Source organism: Trachurus japonicus, chromosome 1 (genome assembly GCF_045865225.1).
Source record: "Trachurus japonicus isolate A0001 chromosome 1, Traja_1.0".
Lineage (NCBI taxonomy): Eukaryota > Metazoa > Chordata > Actinopteri > Carangiformes > Carangidae > Trachurus > Trachurus japonicus.
In genome coordinates this window covers 26949178-26966425 of record NC_140907.1, presented here as the reverse complement: position 1 = coordinate 26966425, position 17248 = coordinate 26949178, and the positions used below count along the sequence as shown (strand labels likewise).

The 17248-nt window shown below is 41.1% G+C and overlaps 3 protein-coding genes across 4 annotated transcripts in view; all 3 read right to left on the bottom strand.

The window, feature by feature from the left end:
• Positions 1 to 1728: 1728 nt before the first annotated feature.
• percc1 (proline and glutamate rich with coiled coil 1) lies at positions 1729 to 2900 on the bottom strand. Its single transcript, XM_085783187.1, has 2 exons — positions 2729 to 2900; positions 1729 to 2613 (listed from the first exon to the last, which is right to left on the bottom strand). The coding sequence occupies exon 2, from the start codon at positions 2596 to 2598 to the stop codon at positions 1729 to 1731; it is 870 nt and encodes a 289-aa protein (XP_085639313.1). The 5' UTR covers positions 2599 to 2613; positions 2729 to 2900.
• A 2245-nt stretch (positions 2901 to 5145) lies between these two features.
• Positions 5146 to 9316, bottom strand: LOC146992041 (toll-like receptor 2). Its single transcript, XM_085783176.1, has 2 exons — positions 9213 to 9316; positions 5146 to 7656 (listed from the first exon to the last, which is right to left on the bottom strand). The coding sequence occupies exon 2, from the start codon at positions 7645 to 7647 to the stop codon at positions 5239 to 5241; it is 2409 nt and encodes an 802-aa protein (XP_085639302.1). The 5' UTR covers positions 7648 to 7656; positions 9213 to 9316; the 3' UTR covers positions 5146 to 5238.
• Positions 9317 to 10244: 928 nt separating this feature from the next.
• tmem131l (transmembrane 131 like) overlaps positions 10245 to 17248 on the bottom strand; it is a 31558-nt gene continuing 24554 nt past the window's right edge. For both annotated transcript variants that reach the window (XM_085783159.1, XM_085783166.1), the window contains exons 23-34: positions 16621 to 16806; positions 16067 to 16216; positions 15415 to 15964; positions 15204 to 15316; positions 14832 to 14998; positions 14499 to 14717; positions 14247 to 14325; positions 13892 to 13998; positions 13657 to 13789; positions 13231 to 13301; positions 12983 to 13116; positions 10245 to 10562 (exon numbers count right to left, since the gene is read on the bottom strand). In XM_085783159.1, coding sequence (XP_085639285.1) covers positions 10254 to 10562; positions 12983 to 13116; positions 13231 to 13301; positions 13657 to 13789; positions 13892 to 13998; positions 14247 to 14325; positions 14499 to 14717; positions 14832 to 14998; positions 15204 to 15316; positions 15415 to 15964; positions 16067 to 16216; positions 16621 to 16806 — 2218 coding nt within the window. In that variant the 3' untranslated portion in view covers positions 10245 to 10253. The remainder of the gene's footprint in view (positions 10563 to 12982; positions 13117 to 13230; positions 13302 to 13656; positions 13790 to 13891; positions 13999 to 14246; positions 14326 to 14498; positions 14718 to 14831; positions 14999 to 15203; positions 15317 to 15414; positions 15965 to 16066; positions 16217 to 16620; positions 16807 to 17248) is intronic.

Here is a 17248-nt window from a genome sequence, read left to right as displayed (position 1 = left end):
GTTAATCTGGTTGTCATTGAACTGAAGCTGAATATGTTTCTAATTTTGAGAAATTACAGTTGAAGAGGTCAAAATGCAGCAAAAACAACCCCCATCTCTGTTTCAGCTACTTTGAAATACAAAGATACTTTAGTCTTCAGAAAATACTTGAGAGAAAGATGATATATTCATGAAAAACAGGCTGAAATATTCTCATCTCACTGACTCGTCAGTTAATTGAGAAAATAATTAACAGATATTTTCAATAATGAAAATATTCACATTGTCTTGTTGCTGTGCTGTATGAAAAAATATAAAAAGGTAAAAATGAACTCCATTGATGCATCTGTGATATTTATCTAATGCAGAGGTCTTCAACAGGGGGTCCGTGGAATTTTTGTTTGATTAGACAATGTTTTCTATCTTTTGGGTTCAAACAAAAACTTCAATTTGAATAGCTTGTCTGCATGATTACCATGCAGTTGACAGACATTGTTAATACTGGCATTGGTATCAGTTAATAACAAGGCCTGTTTATGAATAGCAGTGGGATGGCCCCTCTACTCACCTCCATGTTTAAAAATAAAATCATGAATACAAACCTGCGTATTATGTGAAAAGCTTAGTATCCAATGCACAAACCTGTGAACAGTTTAATATAAAACACAATTTCATACAATATAGTTGGGGGTCCCTGGTCCATCTCTCCATCAGTGTGGGGGTCCTTGGCCTGAAAACGTTGAAGACCCCTGATCTAATGCATTACATATTTTAAAGGGCAACACTTATAACATACATATTTCTACAGTGTATGATTAGTACTTGTACTCTAATAGAGGATCTGAACACACATCTCAGGTTAGGATTAGGGTTAGTGATTTTGTGTACACTGCAAAAACTCAATATCTTACCAAGAATATTTGTCTTATTTCTTGTCAAAATGTCTAATTTCTAGTCAAAACTAATATCTTTCCACATAAAATAGGACTCATCACCTAAAAATCAACTTGTTTTTAGATTATTTGCACTTGAAATAAGTAGAAAAGTCTGCCAGTGAAAGCAGGTTTTTTGTGCTTGTAATAAGAAAAAAAAACTTGCTCCACTATCAGATTTTTCTACTTAATTCAGGTGAGAATGTGCTGGAAAGAAGTAAAAAGTGTCTAAAAACAAGTATAATGAGATTTGTTTTGACTAGAAATTATATTTTGACTAAAAATAAGACAAATATTCTCGGTAAGATTTTGAGTTTTTGCAGTGTAGTCCTGAAGTTAAACAACAGGAGTTCACACAAACAAACTTTTCATAAGAAAATAACAAAGAGGATGAACTGTTCTGTACAAAAGGATTTTTCATTTATTTAAAACAACAACAACCTAAAGAACAAAATAACACAATTTGTGATGGACGTTTTGTTTCGGGTTAACAGTTTTATCTCTGCACTAGTCACTCTGTAACACTAGTGAAAACAGTCCACAGTGGAGTCTATATATAACCCAGAGAGTCTCTGACATGCTGTGTTTGGAAAAGCTTGTTGTTTCTGCTGAAATATTTAAATGTCAAACCCGGTTACAGAAAATGAAAACTGACAGGAGACGGTTGGACCAGAGCGTGTGAGAATTGACCTTTTAAAATACACAGAAGAAAAGTGTGCACAGCAAATTAGTTGTTTGTTGTTATCTTCCTCTTTATTAAAAGTTTTTAAAGTGTGTGTGTCAAAAGTGTAAAAGGGCGTGAATGAAGTCTCTCCTTTCAATGCTGCATGTGCGTGTTCTCCGTCAGCGTGTGCGTGAGCTCTGGGTTTGGATCCCAGTTTGCCAACAAGTCACTGAAGTCGGGCTGGTTGTTGTCGAGGGTGTGAGCGCCGTGGTGGTGGTGGTGGTGTGTGAGCGCGTTGTTGTAGTGCATGTGTGTGTGAGCACCGTCTTCTGCGTCCTGTGCAGGTGCGTCGTCGTCACTGTTTGTTTGTCTGTGTGCGACCTCGGGTGTGTCGCTGAAACTGTCCACGGCGGCGCAGAAGGGGATCGGCTCCGTCCAGAAACTGAGCGGGAGATGGCGCTTGATCATCGGTCGGCCGCGGCCTTGGCTCGGGCCCCGGTGGCCGAACAGCTCAGCCAGGGGCCCCAGACTGTTCGCGACTCCCTGATGACCGCTGCAGGTCACCGAGCCGTGCTCCTGCTCCTCTGGACTTCCCGCTCTCGCGATTCTCAGCAGGTCGTCGTAGTAACGCAGGCGGCCGCTGGTCGCGACGGAGACGGAGTCGCTGTAGATGTCGCAGGCCTCTTGGTCTCCGGCGGAGCAGCGACCGAAATATCGCTGAACGTCGCGACTGATCAGGTCCGCGAACCTCAGCAGCTGCTTGGTCACGTCCAAAGCGTACTGGTCTGGGTTTAGAAAAACCTCCTCCAGACACTCTTCTTCTTCCTCCTGAGCCTCCGACTCTTCGTCATCTTCCTCCTCTTCTTCTTCATCGTCCTTCTCCGCTGGTTTTTCCTCCAGCTTCTCGACTATTTCTTCTTCTTCTTCATCATCGTCTTTGCACGGGGAGTGCTGGAAGATCAGGGGGAAGTAGGCTGGAGTCGGAGCCTGGACTAGGAAGTTCCTGATGACGCCGGCCGCCATGTTGGCGCGTTAACACTGGAGGAGACATTAAGTGGAGAGAAAAGGTCAGAAGATGACAGGAGAGCAGTTGGATATCACAATAAAATATAAAAATTGGTCAAAACAAAAAGAAAAAGTAACGTTTGGTTACCTAAGGAAGGTCGACTGAGCTGCCAGGTTCAGGTGAGTCTGCCTCCAGGATCAGGGTCCCTGATGGATCCACTTTGCTGCTTGTGCGTTGTGTGTGTGCATATGTAATACTGCTCCAGTGGGATGCTCACTGAATATATACCTCCGCTCACGGCTGCAGACGTGTGTGTGTGTGTGTGTGTGTGTGTGCGTCTCCTGTCGGATGAGGCGGCTTCCAGAATAAATATTTGCCCGTCGGGCTGGTCAAACACACTTTGTTTACTTTATCACTGGGCAACCGGGGAGGGGGTCCAAGGCTAATGGATCCTCTGCTAGGGGATGATGGAGAGTTGTTATACACACACAGACACACACATTGTTGCCTTTTCCGTCCCTGTTATCAGGCTAGTTAAAGGATAAAAGAGCATGAAATCAAATCACATGCTGTTTTGACTTCTGGAGGGGAACACTCTGAACTGACATCACCCCACCACTCGTCACCAACAGAGCAACATGCTATCTATCTATCTATCTATCTATCTATCTATCTATCTATCTATCTATCTATCTATCTATCTATCTATCTATCTATCTATCTATCTATCTATCTATCTATCTATCTATCTATCTATCTATCTATCTATCTATCTAATTTTTTAACAAAAACTTATAAACTTGAACTTAAAAATGCGCATTGACCCATGGGCTGTTCACATATAAAACATATACATCAATTGTTCACTTTGAGAAACAACAGTATTAATTGATAGATTAATTAATAATGCCTGTAACACTTTATTTGACGCCTACAACACATTATAACCATACTTATGAGTTATTATGCAGTTATAACACTGTATAACTATCATTATAAACACTCATAAATGATCATAAGACTAGGGTTATAATGCTCTATAATGTGTTATGCTTATCGTTATAAAGCTCATGATAATTTATGAGTGTTTATAATGATAGTTACACACATTTATAAGCCAATTATAACTATATTCATAATGCATTATCGATGTGGACATTGTCAGAGAGTTACTAACAATTATAACGTATTATAATACGTGGCCTTATAAGTCATGATAAAATTCTTTATAGGGTGTTATGATTATTGTTATAAAGCATTTATGAGAGTTTATAACTATAGTTATACCTTGCTATAACTGCATTATAAGTATGGTTATAATGCGTTATAGAGACACGGGTCAAATAAAGTGTTACCAAAATTCTAAGTATTTTCTGTCTGTGTACCACTGGAAATACATGTTGAGAAAAATATGAGTGTATTTTGGTCTTATTTGGAATTTGTTTTTTCCTCAAACAGAAATACATTGTGATTTTCAGGTATTATTTTCAGAAGTGGATGAATACACACTTGGATCCTGTGTATTTACAGCTGTAAGATGGCAGAAGTGGGCAACTACACTCTTATATGGTTTAAAACAAAGGAATCTGCCAATAATTGGCTCATTGATTATTAATTTACAGTCGCCACCTTTTCCTAATAGTTTTCTTATAATTCTCAGCATTTAAAGCATATTTACATTGTGCTATATGTATCTCTACCAGTTTTTCCGCTAATTAAAATTTTAGAGAACGTTTTTCTGAAATTGAGAAGTTGTAAATGAACCAGTGCAAACACACACACAACAATTACACACACAACCATAAAATATACAGTTACATATGAGTCTTAATTTGTTGGAAATACTGCTGAAATATTTAAACCCTTTGGAACTGGTTTTGCTTTGTTTTATTTGCATTTAATCAAATTTTAACCAGATATCACAGAGACCTTACCTTACTTAAACTTACTGTCATCTCTATTAAACCTTTCCGTTGTGTATCAGAGCCTCTGCATGTTAATACAACATGTGTCAATCATGGGCGCTATGATTTGATGAAGGAGTCCTCTACTCCACCAGGTTTTACTAACCTTTATGGACATCTGTAACTCTGTGCATACGTGTGTGTCGAGCATTAATGTGTTAGTGTGCATGTGTGTGTGTGTGTGTGTGTGTGTGTGTGTGTGTGTGTGCGTGCGTGTGTGTGTGTTATCAGGACACCCTGGCTCCCCTGGCCTGCCTGTCATCAGTATCCTGGCTTCTGTGTTGATTTTAGGGCTAAAGATCAATAACGGCAATATGTCAGCTCTCAAGAGCCTGACAATGAATTACACACGTTTTTAGGCACAGAAGCACATGAACACACAACACACAATACACACACATACACATTAACAGTTTAAGATGATGTCTCACAGGTTTAAATTGAAAATAATATTGAAAAATATCCATTATTAATTAAAAGGGGGAAAAAGGCGCATCTGTTGTTATATGTCTTGTGAAAGTACAGGTTTGACTCCGGCTACATATACCGTACGTAAGATGAAAGGATGGACAAAAGAAATATTAGTCCAGAAGTGCTGTCCGCAGACATTTTAATGAGACAGTGCTTTCTTCAACAATGATGACAGACACAACAACGCATTTATAGGTTACAAACATATGAAACAACTGCAATTCAGATTCGACGTAAAGCTACGTCACCATTCTGGTAATGTACATTGAGCTCGTCATCTTCGTTCACAGGTCGTCTCATAGCTTCTCTCAGGCTCTGCCAGAACCTGGCGACCTGGTCCTCGTTGTCAGGCCACTCCAAATACGTCCTGGAGTTCATGACTTTCCGCAGCCTACAGAACTTGTTGGGGATGGCGTTTTTATCAATGGCCCCCAAGAGAATCAGCACCACCGCGTCGTCATTGTGGTCGAACAGTCTGAAATGGGTGTAGTCCAGCTCGTACTTGCACCACTCACTGTCGACAAAGTTCTGAGAGAGGATGAAGAGAGTTTTGTGACTCTTCTCGATGGCGTCCATGATGTTGTCTATGATCCATCCCCCGGGTAAAAAATCTCTTTTGTGCAGGCAGAGTCGGAAAGGGGGCTCAGACTGCTCGAGCTCTGGGACCAGATGAGCTTCCACCCAACCAGCATCCATCTGACTGTAGGACACAAAAGCATCAAACTCGAGATTTCCCTTGTTTAACTTCGGCTTTCTCTTAGCTCTCAGCCAGACCCAGGTCATCTTCACATACCACATGACGCTGTACTTGTAACATAAATATATAGCAAGCAGAATTGGTGCCAGGATACCTAAGCAGAGTAAAGTCAACGCCAAGGCCGTGTGGCACTCGAACACCGACAACGTCGCGTCTGCTATACTCTTTTCTCTCACGGCTTCAGGGGAGTCGCAGATGTACAACGAGACATCGTCTGCAACGCTGACACGATGTGTCGCCAGGTCTCTCGTCATGAACGCTACAAAGTCACACGAACAGACGTACGAGTCGGCAGCGGCCTCCAGCCTCTTCAGACTGTTGTAACCATTTAGGATATTACTGCTGAATGTCTGCAAGTCATTGTTCTGAATGGAGATAGATTCAAGACGAGGGTATAGACGGCCATCAGGCAAACTAACAATCTTGTTACCAGCGATGTATAACTCTCTGAGGAGCGGTAGTGTGATGTTGAACACGCTTAATTCATTGTTGGACAGGTCAAGGATGTGCAGACTTTCCGGCAGACAAGTGGTCGCCTTCAATAGATGTGTCGATGAAAGGTTTAAGAATCTAAGATTTGGCGGCCACATACAAAGTGCAGGCATGTGATAAAACACATTTCCACTCATGTCGATGTTTTTGAGGTTTTCTAGTTTGGTGAAAAGATGGCTGTTGAATGACCGTAGGTGGTTTCTGCTGACGTTGAGCGTTTGCAGATTCCAGAGGACGCCTTTGCCGTCACACATCATTTCTGTCAGCACGAGATCGCTGAAAACGTTGTCACTGATATCCAGATACTCCAGCTGTGAGAGGTCAGCAGAGGTTTCACAGGGAACGGCGAACACCATGGAGTTTATCACGGACACCTTTCGCACCATTTTAAGGAGAGGCTCCAAGAAATCGAGTAATGGAAAATGGAACAACCGAGGGACCACTACATTTTTGAGGAAAACAACCTCTAAATTGTCTATGGCTGGAATTGGACTAATTCTAAACGAAAGTGGGAGGAAGAATTGTGTGTCCTCGATTGCAAGCAGAGTTACATCAGTGTCTGGTAGCAAATGAAGAAGTCCTAGCAAAGCATCTAATGACATGACAACGTGTTTAAAAACAAGACTAGTTGCTCCGCGGTTAAAGGCAGCCAGTAATGGGATGTTTTGATACGCTGAGAGGAGCAGTGTGTCGTTGATGGTCAGCGTTGTGTTTGGATGTACAACATCAAACAGTAAAACATACACGAGTGTTAGATTTCTCAAAAACGGACCATTCAGACCAACAGTCACATGGCTAACAGGCCCGATTTGTCTGAAGCTCCCTGATGCATAGTGCAGTAGGTTTTTCCCATCAAAAAACAGCTCGTTGAGACCGCTAAGCCCGGAAAAGTCACTTTCTCTGACAGACTGAAGGTGAGGTCCTCCGACATATAGGGTCTTTAATTTCTTCAGTGGTTGGAAGAGATCGCCCTGACCCAGTGTTTTGTATTCGTTTCCCAAAAGATTCAAGTACTGAAGGGAGAAAAGGTTCGTAAACCATCCGGCAGACAATACATCCAGTCGGTTAAAAGACAGGTCCAGGTTCTCCAAATGTATCAGCGGGTCGAAGGCTTGTTCATGGATTGTTTTGATTTTGTTTCCAGTCATGATCAAAGACCTTAAGCTGGCATATGAAACAAAATCATCTCTCCGTATTGTCTCCAGTCCGCTGAGAGAGATGTTGAGTTCAGTGATGAGCTCTGAGGGGGCTGCGGGGACTTTCGTCAGGTTTTGACCCGAGCAACTACACGTTTGTTGATACACGTGACACAAAGGTGTAGAGAGGGAGATGTTGTGATGCATGAGCAGGAGGAAAAACACGGGAGATGACAGGACTTTCATCTTGACTTCCTGTAAAACACAAAAGAAAAGATAACAAAATAAAAACCACAGGGCTTTTTCTTTCAAACTGTTGTATGTACAAGTGTGAACAAGTGTAGAGACATGCTAGTAACTTCATTTAGCTGCACTTAAATGCTAACATGCAAAATCATGTAAAATGCTGTTGTTGAACCATGTCTGCAACTTTAATGTATCCATTTACTGCTATTCATCAAGTTGGGAACTCAACACTGTCAACATCATGGAGGTGCTGGGGTAAAAGTGGGAGGAAAGCTCAAGTTACTGTGGGACATATTCCACAACATATCAATTACGGCACTCATCTCAGTACTTTTTCCTTATTCCTACAGTGAACAAAACAATTGGTAAAAGAGCATTTATGTTTAAAGCGCCATCAGACTGGAATAATCTTCCGTAACATACGCTCATTGTCTTCTTTTCATAGGTTTAAATTTTCTTTGTCTTCTTATTTTGAGTTAAATTGCACATGTTTAAGATGATGTTATATCAATATTATTTGTGACACACTGTAATTTCAATTTGCAACATTATGTTATTATTATACTTTTTTTTTTTAAGTTCTACTAGGCTACTGCTATGGCCATTTGCGGCCATCGAGAGGTTGTGCTTATTCTTTTACTCATTTCTTTATGTTTGTGTTGATGTCTGTTGTCTTTGTTGTTGCATGTCTGTAGATTGTTGATTGTGTTTTGTCAAATCCTGTCATTGTTTATATACATAACAGAAGATAAACAGTGAGAATATTGAGAAGCATTAGGCATGAAATTCACATTTTAGTTACTTACTACTTACTATCTTATCTTTATGATTGCGTAGCACAGCTGATCTTGTAATGTGCATTGATTTTCATGTAAAAGCTGATAAGCAATGATCATCACCTATTGTTTTATATTCCAATTATCTAAATGAAATTGCACACATTTGGAATTATTCTCACACATGCTTGTGACAAAAAAAGAAAGTCTACTTACAGTGAAGAGTAAATATGAACTGTGCGTGATTCTACCTGTTAGATACTGGAGTATTAATCATGATCATATTTCTTACCTTTACGTGTGTAATCTAAACTAACGTGAACAAACAGAACAACTGTTCCTCTCTGTTGGATTGTCCTCCTCTCAGAAGCTCAGATATAATTTGTTTAACACATAATCATTCATTCACATATGAATTTGCATTTTTAATCTTTACATCCGATAATCCAAGGTTGATTTGATAAGTCTGACCCATGCCAGCTCATTAACCACAGGTCATGGTAGCAACATGGATTTAGAGAGGGCAGTGTTGATCAGTCCAGACTGACATGTCTCTACTTCAACAACTGGACTGTTTGCCATCAAAAATGGATTATGACATTCACAGTACCCTATACTATTATGTATACAGGAAAAATATATTGTGATTTTAACTGTAACATCCATTACAAACCCTTGTTCTTTATTTGTAATTTTCACATAAATAATAAGTATATATAAAAAACATAACTGATTCATATCAGGTCCCAGAATGAAATGAGAGTAGGTAGTGAAAGTAGATGAAATTACCTTGACGAGTCTGTGCCCTGTTTAAAGCTGAGGCTTGCTCTTCACCTTCAGTGTGGTCACATGTGCCAAATATAAGCAGCTACTCACTAATCCAGGTGTACTTTTACACTGTACCACTTCCCTACTCTGCTAATTATTTCCCCATGTATTTAGAAATGTTTTTCTGGCACATCAGCAAGGTGAACGACTGATGTTTCCTTGTCTCACGGGAAGCATGTGGTTCGGTCGGTTCAGTCGTGTGTGGAGAGAAACCAAAACAAAATTAAAAATATGGATGCAAATGCTTCTCTACAGTAACTTAAGAGGGGAAAATATTCAAACTTTGGGCTCTGACAAACTTTTTCATGTTGAAAGCTGAGTTTTTACCAACGAAAGCCTAATGTACGAACAAGTTTTTGGCTGGACTGTTTGAAGTCATGCTTCAATTTTATCCATAACTCAAACGTTTTACATTTTATTCACACTTTATCCCAGGTCCTGTGTTGGATTCAGTGTGTCATAACTTTTCCAAATGATTAAGTTTAAAAAAATGTTTTTGTCCAAATCAATGACAAGATCATGTTGCCACAGGATTACACCAGCTGCCAAGTCTGACAGCTTGCTGATGTTTGGACCAGCGAGTACTCAATGGTCATTACTACATTATTACATCAGCATGCAGCATCGTGGACAATACTCATCTTCAAACTCTTGATCTCAGCTACACATCTGTAGTTTCATTAACACATCTGGCTGAACTGTGACACTATACTGCAGAAACGTTATTTCATCTTAATATTGAATAAAGATTGAAATGTTTTACAAGTAGAAAACCTTTTTTTTTTATTTTTCTATGATCAAAACTGCAAAACATCTAGAAAAATATACAACAAAAGGGTTAACCTTTCACAACATTTAACATTTGAAAATGGGAACATAAAAGAAAAGGAATATTCACATTTTCCCCAATAATGATAAAAGAACATTCATTTTTATTTCCTTTCTTTTACATATCAATGTTTTATACGTTTGCCATTCTTTGTTAAGGTCTGCTGCTTTGTTTCAAACATCTCCACAGTAGCCAGAGTCGTTGGAGAGCTGCGAGTTGGAGCTGCGGTTGGAAGAAGAGTTCCATATGTCCAGGTTCATGTGTGGGCCAAACGGGTTGAAGCTGGAGTACTGGATCTGTCTGCAGGTGCCCTCCGGCTCCCGGGTGAAGGGCGAGCGGGGAGGGGTGATGGGGGACACGGGGGACATCGGGGCCGACCGCTCAGGTTGGAAGTGGCTCTGGTAGGGCTCGCTCTGAGGCGTCCAGATGGATCCGAACAGGCTGGACATGGGGGAGAGGCTGCGGGTGCCCGAGAAGTATGGCTGAGGGGTGAGAGGGGGGAAAGCATGAAACTCTTCAGCTGCTTCTCTCAGTTTCAGTTTTTGTTTTTAAATGCTACGGTAAACTGCTGCAGAAAGACACTGCGTCTTAATCAGGGTATATACAGGCATCTTAAAGCTAATTCTAATACCTTTTTAAGACTTTTTCAAGACCATCTCAATATTTTTTAATACCTCACCGCCACTTCAAGCTGTACCCATTTACATCAGTGACACTTTTAACAGTTTTAGTTTGTGATAAAGACTCGACCATGATACAACAGAATTCAAAATAGGCTAGGATAATAAATCGAAGGCAAAAAAAATCTTCTTTTCTTTTTTATGTACCGGTTCATCTTTGTTTTTTAATGAAATGAATAAATTAACACACTTTTACAATGTTTTTAGGACTCAAACTCTTGGACAGCTAATTCAGACCCCGCGGATATCCTGTTAATACAATATCTTCTAACCTTACCTGTGACTGCTCTGCTCCCTGTGGTGGTGAGCTGGCTGTCATTTCACAGCTTTTAAATCTCACCTCTCCTTTTCAGCATTAATAAAAATGTAGTACAGACAAGTTTCTCCCCATCATGGAGCATACATTTTTACCACTTCAGGTATCACAGCAACTATTTAACGGTTGGTATGTACTTGAAATGCCCCGTTATTAAAATACCACGAAAATTAGGGTAATTACCTAAAGAAATTTGTCATCTGTATCCGCACAGTGTTGAAAAATGTTAAACTTTTAACTCTCTCTGTGCAACCTGGAACATTTATAATCTGTCAGTGTGTTTTACCGTTCAGTAATTTTCCACTAAATTTCATTTTAAAAATGCAGTTCCTTATTGTTTGAATGTCATTACAAAGTTTAAGCACAACAAATATATCTTTTAGACATTCAAGGCCAATATTTACGACTCGAGTATAACTGTATAAATTCAACAACAACGAAAAAAAAAGATATTAAAAAGAAACAATTAAAAACACATTGATAAAAAAATACTGCTAACATATCAGCCCTGTTTTGGTGAGCTTCCATTAATTTTATAAGTTGCCAGTTAAAATTAAACTGCAACAACCATGTCCAAAACTAGAATCAAAAATTCAAAAGGTACATTTGCAGTTTGTGAAATAAATATGCATGTATTATAATTTCTTTTTGCATTTGCACCAAAATGCATAGAGACACTGGTGACTGGAGTGAACTGTTTTAGATTCTGTGTAACATGTGGAAAAACAACACACTGATAGCTGTTAAAAAGGAGAAGCAGAGGGATTTAGAGAAACTCACTTTCTGTAAGACTGACTTAATTAAACCATACAGTATGTGCTCTTCCTCATTTCTGTAGACTGATTAAGTGAAGTGAGAACTTCAGTCAACACAGAGAAACTTCTCTGCCACGGTGTGGTTAGACCGTCAGTTAAAGGGAAGTGCAGTTTTTTACAACCTGGACCTTATTTATGGCATAAAATACAGTTGTTTACTCACCCATATAACTTTAGTGTCAGAAGGAGTTTGGACGATATTTAGATCCATTCGAGAGCCGTGTATATCCATATAGTGGGAGTGATCGGGGCACTGAAATGCAGCCTCTAAATAACGCATTTTCTGACAGGAAACTCATTCATTTCACCAATATTTTGTTATGATTCGTTAGTGCTATTCCCCTTTGAGTCCGGAGTTGCCTGTCGTCATCCGGGGTCTGTAGGTTGACCTACTAACCTCTGAAGTGGATGATGTCATCTCTGAGCGACGCACACAACCGCAGCACGGCTCATTCACTCTGCCGCTTTGTGTATATCATTTCGGCTGCATTTCGGTGCCCTGATCACCCCCACTATATGGATATACGTGGCTCTCGAATGAATTTAAATAGCGGGCATGATAATGACACCAAAGTCATATGGGTGAGTAAACGACTGCATTTTATGCCAGAAATAAGGTTGTAAAAAACTGAGCCGTGTCGTGTGAGGGTAATTACAGTAATTAATAGTTTCCCCATAGTTACCACTTGTTTAGTGTTTATAGTGTAGCCTTTCAATAGTCCCAATGTAGAATAACTGTTAAGATTTTATGTCATTTCACACCGTGTTCCTTAAATATCTGATGATTTTAACCAACATTGCGTTTACTTCTTCAGAAGACTTAACCACATCCTGTATCCGTATTTAACTACACATTTCTGCTTTTCGGGAATTTTATCTCATCTTCTTTGCTGTTTATGTGTAGCAAGTCCCTGAGTTGGGCAATAGCAACCATAAAATAGGGTTAAGGTCAGGGGTTAGCATGAAAACATCATTAGTTGCAACCCTGCACCATCAGCTGTAACTCCCCTGCCTCTGTCCGACTTTGGTAAATGTTATTTAGCTGCAGCAGCTGAATCTCTTAGTCTGAGGTTTGTGTTGTGAGTCGTCACCTTGCTGCCCACACAGGATGCCGTGTCCCAGGTTGAGGACGATTCCTGAGGCTGTTCCTCGCTCCAGCTGGTCTGATTGCTGTGAGTGCTCTGGGCCTCCTGACCAGGGAAACCATTGGGAAACGTCCCATTTCCTACAAAATGATCGTGACAAACACACAGTGAGTTTGAGTTCACAGACACCGTTGGAAGAAAATGTCAACACAACTGTAGTCAGAGTGAGTGAACTGTACATCATGAGCTCATACCTATGTAGCTGGCTTCCTCACTGTAGGCGTAAGGGCTGTTGCAATGGCTGTTGGAAGTGGCCCATGTAAACCTGCAGGAAACAAGGAAACAGTTTATCCAGCTGTTTAAAGAGGAGCAGATAAAACTGTAACACTGACCTACAGAACCACAGAGACGCCGAGCGATAATTATTCAAACTATAAACTAGAATCAGCAGCATGTCAAGACTGATCTGTGTGCTCACCAATACAGTTATTAAAAGCAGTTTCAGATGAATACAGACAATAAACATATATCCACTTCAATAAACAAAATCAAAAACAATTTATCTGACAAATGTAAGTTTAATATTTTACATCCGAGATAGGTATTCAAATTACTGTTAAAAACAAAACAATAAAACTTTAATCAGTGGAGCTGTAACTAACATCCATTTAAAGACCTACCCGTTGTATGAGCTGCTGGTTGGTGGCTGAGGTATGTAGGGCAGTGCCTCAGTGGTGTTGTATCTGAACTCATTGGTGAGGGGTATGGATGGAGCCGACCACGTCTCTTCAGGCAAATACTGACCGGTCAGGTCTGAGGAAGAATTTTAAGAGGAGAGTTAAGTAATGCACAAGTCAAACTTGTTCCTTTAAAAAAACAAACAGCAGGTATGTTATTTATTATGAATTCCTTTACCCATGTTTCTCTCCACTCTTGCAGCAACAGCAGCGAAACTCGGGGCAAAGGTGGAGGCTGTGGGATCTGGGCTTTGGCACATGTCTTTACGGTACAAACTGTTCATGCTGGACACAGGGCAAAAGGGCAAAGGTCACAAGTCAAACAGGGATAGGGAGAATAATGCTCTCTCAGCAAATACTGATTGTAATCTAGATCTGGACTTCCTGATTTTAGTAAAAATGTAATTGTCTCCAACATGACTTTGTGGAAACAGAAATATACAGAATAGATGTGAGCTAACAGACCCTGAGATAAGAACATGATTCTGTATACAGTTTTGGTTGTGTGTATGTGTGTGTGTTTGGTCTCGAACCTCATAGCCTTGTAGTTTGTATTCACGGTCTGGTAGCAGTCTCTCTCTACTGGGTAGACGCCGTACTGCATGGAGTCCCCTGAAAAAACAAGGCAAGTGTCATCCCTCTTTTTATGATAAAATTACAAGTACTGGCCTTTTGATTTGTTATGTTATTGGACTTTTTTGCAGTATGAAACTCAAAAGAGGGGATTACAACACTTCAATCTGAGTTCAGGTTCTTATATTCCTAGATAATGTAGTCGTTCATACTTTTTCTGGTTGAGGTAGTGCAGGCCTGTGTCCGGGCATTGGGGTCCTTGTCTCCCTCCATGCTGCTGGTGCTGCTCCAGCTGCCCCAGCTCCCTCTGCTGGCCCTCACACTGCCTGACGAGCTGCCGGAGTCTGAACCCGACTCACACACACCACCACCGCCGCCGCCGCCACGCCTCTCCGTAGCACACTTTCTGCGAGAGCGGGCAGGACACACACCTGGAAGAAATCGACAAGTTAATAAACAAATAAATAACTAAACAAATAGTTCAGTTGTGCCGTGAGCTGGGATAACTGTGGAGAAATGTGACCGGTCCAAACCACTCTACGCACCGTTTTGTTTGAGGGGGCTCTCGGCACTGTGTCCAGGCTTTAGTGCTTCTGACTTGGTGTTGCAGCAGCGGTTCCTGTTGCGGGTTCCACTGATGTTACGGTCTGCTGTTTTCCACTCAGGCTCTTTCTCCCTCTCTGGCATCACCAGCACATTGTGCTCCGGAGCACTAGAGAAGTAATCATACAGGCATTAACACATTTTATCTGCCTGTTTGATGCTTGATAAAATGGACAGACATATGAAGTTCAACTGAGCATGAATACGATATGAGATCACTTTAAATATGACTCAACAAAAGACCACTTCAATGAAATATCAGAGTTACTGTTTTGTGATTCATAGATGAAAACAAAAGGTAAGTTAAGGTCTACCTGGAGATATTTTCTGTCTTCCTGCGACTCCTCTTTCCCTTATTATTTCCTGGTGCAGTGCCAGTCTCTGCGCTTGGTGCTTTCTTTTTCTGGCCTTTGCCATCTTCTCGCAGCTGGAGTTGTCGAAACCACAAAAGAGGGAATAGTTATTTTTATGCAGATTGTTTACAACAACAGATGGTGGCATTGTAACCTGCAGCCCCTTTCTTACCTCCTGCTCAGAACAATCCCTTTTCTCGGTGGCGATCTTCTCTGCATAGCGCTCGGTGCAGCTCTTCTCGACAGGGCTGCACACCAACAGGACCGGTCTAGGTCCCGAGCCCAGTGTGATGTTGTCTGAAAAGCCAGCAGGCATTTCCATGGGAAACATAACTGCTGGCACTCTATCATCTACAGTGCTGAGGGGGTCTTCTTTAAAGTCTGCCGGTGCCTTTTTTTCCAGCTCACTGATGAAGGCTGGTTCATTGTTGTTGCAGACATCGGGGTCTGGGGTCAAGGGGGCTTCCGGTGTTAGGTCTTCGTGCTCTTCGTCCATCGCCACAGCACCGGCTGCTGCTGGTGACGAGCTGGACTTGTATTTGGTGTAATACAAAGAAACTTTGTGTTTCTTCTGTGGTTGGGATGCGGTCGTTGAGGAGCCTTTCTTTGAGGACTGAGGACGCGGGGCGGGGCTGTTGGCCAAAGCTGGAGAGCCACGCCCCTTACCTTTATCGGAGGTGTGACAGGTGTCCACGTAGCTCTTACAACTTCCCTTTGTTTTACTGCACAGACAAGACACAAAAAGACATATAAGCATTCTAGCATCAGAAAATGTTGTAGTGTTTTTGTGACTTTGTACAAACAGTAAGCAGATGTGAACATACTTTACTCCATTGGGGGTGATATTGTTGATGGAGCCGTTCTCACGGGACAGGACAGAGTTGTGGTTGCTTCTGATGCTGGGTGTGGAGAAGTCGTTCAGGATGTAATGAGCCTGGCGGAAAGCCATCAGACACACACCGAACAGCGAGAAGCTGCGAAGGGCAGAAATAAGAGGATCAGAGGATATGTGAAGATCAGAAGATCTGAACCAGCGGTAAATAACTAACTGCTGTGAATAATCTCTTTCTAACAATCTGTCACATTTTCGACAAGAACCTGGTCTCTGCTCGTTTCTGAACATACAGATATCAACACAACTTTTCAATGTTTGTTTAAGAAACAGGACAAATGTTAGTAGGTGTAGACTTAGGGACAATGGCTTCTCCATATTATCACATGAAATGATTCTGAAATTCCCAATGAGATAGAGGGAGTGGGTTTTAAATGCAGTTCAGTAAGAATTTCTGTTTAAATCAAACCTAACTAAATCATATTCTGTCTGGACTGTCTCACATAATATAATAATGTTTGTGTGGGGAGATTAGGAGATACTAACCATGTGAAGATGAGGGTGATCACCCAGAAGGTTTCCTCCCAGCTTGGGCCGGGAACCACCTGAGCGCAGAGAGGCAACATGTGGTGGGGCAGCGTCACATTAAGGGTGAAAGGGAAAGAGGTGCCACGAGATGTCACCAGAGTGAGGTCCCGGATCACCCAGGATGAGGTAAAGTCTGGGGTGAACCTGAGGAGAGACAAGTAAAGACAATTAGAGAAGAAAAAACAAACACAGTAACCACAATAGGAAGAAGCAGAAATCTTTTATTATTAATCATTACATCATTATATTTCTCAGTGAATAATCATGTGAAATTATGAATCTTTGTATTTTCGTTAGTTTAGGATGAACCCTTCACATGCACACAGGAAGCGGATCCTTGCCGTGTTGCCCCACCATGTTTCTACAGTAGCCCAAAGCAGACAAATCAAACACTGGCTCTACAAAGTGCCTTTTGCATTACTATGTCATAGGTTCTACCTACATGCTTAGAAAGCAAGGGGTGAGGGGAGGAGAATTCAGCTGGTTGCAGTCTGCAACTTAACCACTAGATGGCACTAAATCCTAAAACATGTGAGCTCGGCAAGACAGAGATGTTGCTTAGAGGTGATCCGCATAATGCCTTGAT